Here is an 8,568-nt window from a genome sequence, read left to right as displayed (position 1 = left end):
TGGGGAGTGAGAGGATGGACAAAGGAGGTCAATACACAGAGCCTTTTCTGTCCCAGGTGCTGTTTGCAGAAGTGATTGGGAAATGGTGATGTGGATGCAGACCTTGCCCTCCTCATGGCCGCCCAGGGCCAGGTTCTTTCCCCTCCAAGGCTGCAGTGTGCAGCCAGGGGACCCGGCGAGGCTCACCAGGACGCCTTCAACTCTGAGCTCTGAGAAACCCCAGGGTCTCTGGGGCTGGGCCGGGGGACCCACGTGTCCCAGGTAAATGCAGGTACAGCTATGTCTGCCAACACCATCCTAGCTGCCCTGCCCCGTTGCCCAGGGGTAATCCCCCCCCCACACACACACACCCCTGCCTGAGCTATCTCACTGGTCTGGGCCTCAGTTTCCTACAGTTTGGGAAGTTCTCCCAAGGGCCTGACAGGGGCACAGGGCCGTCCTCAGGGGCTGGAGGGAGCTGAGTTGGAATCTTGGAAACCTCTCCTCCATCGTGGAGCCCTGGGAAGACAAGTTTTGGGGAATTAGCTGTGTTAACTGAGGCTTCATGCCAAGTCCCTTCGGTTGACCGAGCCAGCCCGAGAAGCACCCTCAGAAGACTCTGGGAGTGTTCAAGGGCCGCTGGAGAGGCAGCATCCGGCCCCGGGGGCTTCCGGTTAGCTACAGACCAGATGACACACCCTGTGCTAAGAAGAGACTTGTGTTGATGCTGGCTGCCAGCTGGGTGCTGTGTGCGGCTTGTATTCACTTAGTCAACCCTCCTGCACGCCTGGGCCAGAGTTAAACAGGCACTTTCACTAGCCCCCTTTTATAGCTGAAGGACTTGAGGCACTGGGCAAAGGTACATCTAATCAGACAAAGTCCATTGGTGTGTTTTTCTCTCCTGGATTTGGGTGGGAGAAAGGGGTGGGTAGGGATCTTTGCTTCTATAAACCCAGCAACCAACATCTTGTTCACAAATAAGGAGAGAGCACCTGAGTCTCCCTGCCCCTGCCACCAATGGGCAGCTCTCTCTCTCGCTCTCTCTCTCCCTCCCCTCTCCCCTTCCTTTCTCCCCCTCCCCCTCTCTCTCTTTCCTTCCTTGAGCCCACAGCTGAGCACCCACCATGTTTGCCCACTTGCTAGGTGACCGACATCTTTTTTTCTCCTTTCAAAGATGAAAACATCCCCAGGGGCCAATTTGTACACGCTCCCCCAGGGGGTTGAAAAGGTGAAAAGGACAAAGGTGGTTTGTGTGTCAGTGTGTGTGTGTGTGTGTGTGTGTGTGTGTGTGTGATCATTATTTACTGAGCAAAATCAAATTGCTGGACTGGGAAGGCTGCTGCCTGGCCCCCTGGCCGGTGTCTGGAACAGGAAGTAACTCGGTGCTTTGCCCTTTAGACCCCAGGGCAGTCAGGGAGGGCCCATCGGACACCACCCTCCCAATCAGGGGCCTTTTTGAGGCCGGGAGGGGCCTGGACCTGGACTGCAGGCCGGCCCACTGCCAACCGGCCTCCACCTGAGGCCCCCTCCCTCCCTCTTGCCTCTGTTTTGACCCACCCTTCCGGAATTAACCTTATTTTGGCTTCTTGCCCGGGGGAAGGCCAAGCCTGCAATTACTCACTGCTGCCTCCCTGGGGGCATCGCATTCACTCAGTGTGGGTGGGGACGGGGCTCCTGGGACCCTCTCCGCCTTGGGCTCCAGTCTGCAGCACTGAGTTCCACGTGTTCCCCAGCTACCCTCCGACTTCCCACAGATGCTGTCTTATAAACAGGAACTGGCATCTGCAAAGTGCCGTCATGTGGTTTGGGAAAAGGCATTCCCTCCCCAGGGGGGTGGGTGTGAAGCTTGAAGAAGGGGCGTGCCCTGGGACCACCAAAGCTTTCCTTTCCACCGGGTGGGGGCGCTTCCCTCTCCCTCCTGGAGATGAGGCGACGGAGGGGGAAGTGTGCGAGGGGGGCCCTTGGGGACCTGACAGCCAGCAGCACCTCTGTGTCTCCCAGGACCATCTAGGTGTCCCCAATTCCCTTGCCTCCTTCCTTACGCCTCAAGCTTGTCCCTCTTTCTCATGACTCTCTTGGGACGTCCGTGGGAAGAAGGGGCCTACGCATCCTCTACCCTCGCAGTGGTCCCCCTGCGATGAAAGCCAGCCCTGTTCCTGAAAGCTGGAGCCAGGGTCCAGCCCCAGGGCCACGGTTCCCACCCACGGACACGGCTTCTGGCGAGACCCGACAGGTGGCGAGTGGGCTTGACCTCAGCACCCTAAACCGAGTCTAGGCCCAGGGGGTCACACACAGCCAGGCACACACGCACACACGCTCGGATTATCCTGGATTATTACCCTAGCGCAGTGGTCAGCAAACTCATTAGTCAACAGAGCCAAATATCAACAGATTGAAATTTCTTTTGAGAGCCAAATTTTTTAAACTTAAACTATATGGGTAGGTACATTGTTATTAATTTAATGAGGGTACTCCTAAGCTGGCCTTTGCTAAAAACGTCCTCAATCTGATTGAGGTATGTTCGCTGAGGTCGACCCCTTCCAACTCTCCCATCAACACTCGTCTTGTATACTTGTTTCGTCCATCTCCTTTCTGAAAACCGACTTCAGCGCATAGGCCACAAAGTTTCAATACTGCACGTGGTATTTTATGAAGAGCCACACTCAAGGGGCCAAAGAGCTGCATGTGGCTCGCGAGCCGCGGTTTGCCGACCGCTGCCCTAGCGCACCTTGCCCCTGCTCCTGGTGCATGGTGACTTCCCCTCCTTGCTGTTAGCCTGTTTACTAGTAAATCATCTTAGGGAGACAGTTAACAGAAATCCAATTAAGCGCCATTTGTCGACAACACCCAAGGACAGACAAATGAAGAGAACAAAGCTCATGTTGGTACATCAGCATAAAGCTGATGAATATTCTATTGATGTATCCCTAAGGCCTCCCCTAAACACCCAGACTTCAAAACCCCCGAAAATGAAGGTCCCAGTGCACTCTCCCTCCAGGGAGCAAGCCCATGCCATTCCCTTCCTCCTGCCCCTCTCCTTCCCCCACACTACACCAGTGGTCGGCAAACTCATTAGTCAACAGAGCCAAATATCAACAGTACAACGATTGAAATATCTTTTGAGAGCCAAATTTTTTAAACTTAAACTATATAGGTAGGTACATTGTTATTAACTTAATCAGGGTACTCCTAAGCTGGCCTTTGCTAAAAACGTCCTCAATCTGATTGAGGTATGTTCGCTGAGGTCGACCCCTTCCAACTCTCCCATCAACACTCGTCTTGTATACTTGTTTCGTCCATCTCCTTTCTGAAAACCGACTTCAGCGCATAGGCCACAAAGTTTCAATACTGCACGTGGTATTTTATGAAGAGCCACACTCAAGGGGCCAAAGAGCTGCATGTGGCTCGCGAGCCGCGGTTTGCCGACCGCTGCCCTAGCGCACCTTGCCCCTGCTCCTGGTGCATGGTGACTTCCCCTCCTTGCTGTTAGCCTGTTTACTAGTAAATCATCTTAGGGAGACAGTTAACAGAAATCCAATTAAGCGCCATTTGTCGACAACACCCAAGGACAGACAAATGAAGAGAACAAAGCTCATGTTGGTACATCAGCATAAAGCTGATGAATATTCTATTGATGCATCCCTAAGGCCTCCCCTAAAGACCCAGACTTCAAAACCCCCCGAAAATGAAGGTCCCAGTGCACTCTCCCTCCAGGGAGCAAGCCCATGCCATTCCCTTCCTCCTGCTCCTCTCCTTCCCCCACAGGCGCGTATCCCCCAACCTCCAAGGGATCCCATGAGACTTGCACCCAGGGGAGCAGTGGGCAGCAGCAGCTCATCCTGGCCTAACCCGCTGACCCTGTCTCCAAGGCCCCTTTTCTCTGACTCCTCAGTGAGCCAGAGCAGCCCAGCCCAGCTATATTTTTGCTGTGGTCAAGAAATTCTTGCTTGCTTTTCTACACTTTGTCTCTTGAGTGAAGTTTTTCCCTCAAAAAGACGAGGACCGCCCTGGCTGGTTTGACAGTGGCTAGAGCGTCCGCCTGTGTGGACTGAAGGGTCCCAGGTTCGATTCCGGTCAAGGGCACATGCCTGGGTTTCGGGCTCCATCCCCAGTGGGAGGTGTGCAGGAGGCAGCTGATCAGTGCTTCTCTCTCTCCCTCTCCCATGAGCTCTGAAATCAATAAAAATATTTAAAAAAAGAAAAGAAGACAAGAACCAAAGTTTCCTCGTCTCACTGGAAAGAGTATCAGTAGGGCCTCCTTCCACTGTCATGGCAACCCAAAACGTTTCCAGATGTGGCTGCTGGGTGTGGTGTGTGTGTGTATGTGTGTGATGTCAGACTCCTCACCTGCCTTGACTGTTCTGCCTCTACACACCTTTTGCTACAAAATAATATTGTGTATGTTGATGTGTTTTCCCAAATTTGCTTGAGTCCTGGTGGTAGCGGTAACTGGCAGGTTCCAGCATCTTGGGGAGGGGTCAGTGGGGTCAGCAGGACCACCAGCCCCGGGCCAGAGTACTGTCTGCCCAGAGGGAGGGGTGGTGGCTCCTCAGCCCCCGGTGGGGGGCCTGCTGGGCAGTAGCATCAGCAGAGCCCTAGTGGGTGGAGACGGGCAGTCCTTTTCTTCCTTCCTGGTTCCCAGGGGTGGGCAGGGGCAGCAGCAGGGGCCCTGGAAGCCAGAGGGCGTGGGGATTCCGGGATTAACTGGGTGTGGATCAGGGTGTGAGCTCTGAGACCCAAGGCCCCTGTGGGCTGGGAGGAGGAACCAGAGGCTAAAGTAGGTCTCCCCACCCACCTCCTGCCCTCAGGTCCCACCCAGCCTGGCTCTGGGCCAGCAGCTGCCAGAATGGTGACTCAGAGCTGCTGAGCTGAGGAGGGAAACAGGGTGCAGTGTGGGGGAGACACCCCCGCCCCCCCGCATCCTCAGCTTTCCTAGCACCCCATCAGCACCAGGACCCTCGAGGCACCTCTCAGACCTGCCCCATGGGTTCTCCTTCCTCCTCCTCCTGTCGCCGTGCATGTCCCTCCGGCGGCTTTTGTTTTTCTTGTTTTTCTTGGCACCCACTCGGGCAGGAAGTCTAGGCCCTGGGATGACTCGGAGGTTGCAATATATTTAGGCCAAGACAAGAGTGTGTGAGTGGTTCTGAGGAGCGGCCCCAGCACCGGCTTGGCCGCCCGAGGGCCCGAGGAGTGAGGCCCAGGGCCAGCGTGGGGAGGTTCCTACCTTCTCTCTCTTAAAGGCAGAGCGTTCCACTTCCCCAGGGGCCCAGGGAGCTGGAGACAGAGGGGGAAGAACCGGGGAAAGCTCTAGAAGGGAAGGCATGCCCTGCACAGTGCCAGATGCATTTATGTTTTTACGACGAGGATCATTTACAGCCGGAAACCTGAGGCCCAGAGAGGCAGACGGGAGGTTGCTCGGAGAGGAGCGGAGGTGCCAGGGTTCGCTTTCTGGCCCGGCTGGCTGCAGAGCCGGCGTGCTGCTGTCACATGCGGGTGCATTCATTCATTCATTCACGCAGCGCTACGTGCGTGGCTTAGCCTGGGTCAGGCGGACGTGAGACCTGCAGAAAAGCAAGAGGCAACCTGGACCCCTCTCCCTTCTCCTACCTGCCCCCTCATCCTCAGGCCCGGAAGGTCCCTCCAAGGTCGGCCTCCCCAGGTGCTCTGAGCTGCTCCTGCACAGCACAGGTCCCAGCTGTCATCCGTCCTTGGCCTGCGTTTTCTTTTTGGTTTGTTGATGTAGCTGTTGCCGTGCTCTGTCTCCTCCATCTGACCGAGCCCACGAGGATGTGAACGGTGCCGGCGCCGGGCATCCCCAGCTCCTGGCCCTGGGCCTGGAACAGCTGCTCAGTGTACACTTGAAGGAGCAGCAGAAAGTGCTGGCGGTGGGGTTCGGCTGATGGGGAGCAGGGGGCGTGGGAGTGGAGGCAGGTGAGGGGCAGCTGAAGGACAGGTGCCTGATGTTACCGCATCTGTCACCTTCCTGCACCGGCACTCAGAGCCCGGCAAGGCCAGCCAGCCGGAGCCCCGGTGCCTCCATGAGGGTCACTGCCTGGGGCAGGCTTGACGCGCCTCAGCTGAGGGCATCCCACGCAATCTGCGATTTCCAGGGCCCGGCTCCGGCCAAGGAGAGAGGCCTTTACAAAGTCAGACTTGGCTTCCCCCCAGCTGGCTGGCCTCCTTATGTCTGATTTGAAATGCCGGCTTGTCACAGTGTCTGCGTGCAAGCGCTCGCCCGCTCCTCTCCGCGGGGGAGTGTTTGCCGGGCTGGGCAGTGTGGGGGCGGCATCTCTCAGCGAGCCAGCGGCCATTGCCCACCCCTGCGCCTGCTCCCCGCTTCTTTTTATATCTCACATTTACAGAAAGCCGGCACATCTGAGCCTGGGCCTGGCAGGGCAGGCGGCTTGAGGCTGCCGCGGAAGGGGAAAGCAGAGAGGCGGGAGGGGGTGGTGTGTGAACCCCATCTGGAGGGAGGCTGGCCAGGTCAGGGGCGGTGGCTGGCTCCCTTCCAGCAGCCCTGCAGCCTCAGATGGCGCTGAGCTCTATTTAAAGGCGCTCTCTCCGCCTCCACTCTGGGGTCCTCGCACCGACGAATGAATCAGAGGGCTGCCTGGTGTGGCCCCAAGGCCTGGCTCAGTCTGCCCCAAGGAGCTGGAAACATTCCCCCCAAAAAGCAATCCTGTGGGAGCTCCATCTGGGTCCCTGTTGACCTGGGCCACCTTCCCCCACCCCGATCTGGGGCTCTGTACCAGCTTAAGGGGTGACCCCTGACCCAGGGTGCCCACAGGCAGCTGAGAGCCAGCGGTGGCTCCTGGGTATGCGTGCTGGCCTCTGCAGCAGCCACCTCCTCCTGGAGGCAAAGGTCAGGTCACCTTCTCTCACTTTTATAGCATCAGGCCTCCGGCGGCTTTTGTTTTTCCACACCCAGTGGTTGGGCCTGCACACACCCAGTGCCAGATAGCCCCAGGGGTCCGCGTACACACGTCCTCCCTATCTGACTCAAGTTTATTGATTAGGAGCCTGAGGTCCCTGGCCGAGACAAGTGTTTGTCCATTCGGGTTGCTATCACAGAATACCACCGACTGGGTGGCAGATAAACAACAGATATTTATTCTGCACAGTTCTGGAGGCCGGAAGTCCAATATGAAGCAGTTGGCAGGTTTGGCGTCTGGTGAGACCATCTTTCTGTGTCCTCGCATGGTGGAGGGATGAGGGAGCTCTCTGGGTCTCTCTCTTCTTTTTTTTCTGTTAATCCTCACATGAGGATCTTTTTTTTTTTAAATATATTTTATTGATTTTTTACAGAGAGGAAGGGAGAGAGATAGTTAGAAACATCAATGATATCCACTGAGCCAAACCGGTTTCGGCGAGGATCTTTTCTACATTGGTTTTTAGAGAGAGTGGGAAGGAGGGAGGGAGGGAGAGAGGAACATCTATGTGAGAGAGAGACACATTAATTGGTTGCCTCCTGCACCCAGGCACATGCCCTTGACCGGAAATTGAACGCACAACCCTTCGGTGCTCAGCTGATGCTCTAACCACTGAGAAACACAGGCCAGGGCTGGGTCTCTTTTTTTAAATATATATTTTTTATTGATTTCAGAGAGGAAGGGAGAGGGACAGAGAGATAGAAACATCAATGATGAGAGAGAATCATTGATCGGCTGCCTCCTGCATGCCCCCTACTGGGGATCAAACCAGCAACCCGGGCATGTGCCCTTGACTAGAATCGAACCTGGGACCATTCAGTCCGCAGGCCGCAATGCTCTATCCACTGAGCCAAACTGGCTAGGGCCAGCATAATGTTTCCATGGTTCATCCACGCTGTAACAGGTAGCAGGACTTCCTTCCTTTTTACAGGCGAATAATATTCCACCGAGTGAATGGACCGCATTCTGCCTATTCATTCATCTGTTGATGGACATCTGGGCTGTTTCCACCTCTTGGTGCTGCGAATAGCGCTGCTCTGTATATGCCTGTCCATGTTCCTGTTTGCACACCTGTTTTCAATTCTTTTGGGGTCTAGGCCTAGAGGTGGGGTTGCCGGGTTCTATGATAACTCGATGTTTAGCTTTTGAGGAAAATAAAATTATGTTGAATAATACATTTGTTTCACACAATGTAGCCCACATATAATCATGTCAACATGTAACCAATATGAACATTATTGCAATCCTTTACGTTCTCTTTTCCTTACTAAAGTCTTTGAAACCCAATGTGTATTTTTCACTCAGAGCACATCTCAATTTGGACCAGCTGCACTTCAAGCGCTTGTGGCTCATGGCGACCATCCTGGGCCGCGAAGGTCTAGTCTAGCCTCACACCTCACTCTCCAGTTCTGTTATACCTACAGACACATACACCCTGTTATGGATTGAATGTCTGTGCCCCCCCCCATCATATCTTAACACCCAATCCCCAATGTGATGGTATTTGGGAGGTGATTAGGTCATAAGGGTGGAGCCCTCGTGAATGGGATTAGTGCCCTGATAAGAGACCCAGCCCACCGGCGTGTTCAGTGGTTGAGCATCAACCTATGAACCAGGAGGTCACAGTTCAATTCCCAGTCAGGGTGTATGCTCGGGCTGT

The 8,568-nt window shown here is 55.1% G+C and overlaps 1 protein-coding gene across 1 annotated transcript in view; it reads left to right on the top strand.

The window, feature by feature from the left end:
* IER2 (immediate early response 2) overlaps positions 1 to 3,827 on the top strand; it is a 12,334-nt gene extending 8,507 nt beyond the window's left edge. The window contains exon 2 of the mRNA XM_006761402.2: positions 3,745 to 3,827. Within this exon, the coding sequence (XP_006761465.1) occupies positions 3,745 to 3,827 (83 nt within the window). The remainder of the gene's footprint in view (positions 1 to 3,744) is intronic.
* Positions 3,828 to 8,568: the final 4,741 nt, after the last annotated feature.

The sequence above is a fragment of the Myotis davidii genome, unplaced genomic scaffold (assembly GCF_000327345.1).
Source record: "Myotis davidii unplaced genomic scaffold, ASM32734v1 scaffold1238, whole genome shotgun sequence".
In the NCBI taxonomy this organism is placed as follows: Eukaryota; Metazoa; Chordata; class Mammalia; order Chiroptera; family Vespertilionidae; genus Myotis; species Myotis davidii.
This window is presented reverse-complemented; position numbering and strand designations above follow the sequence as displayed.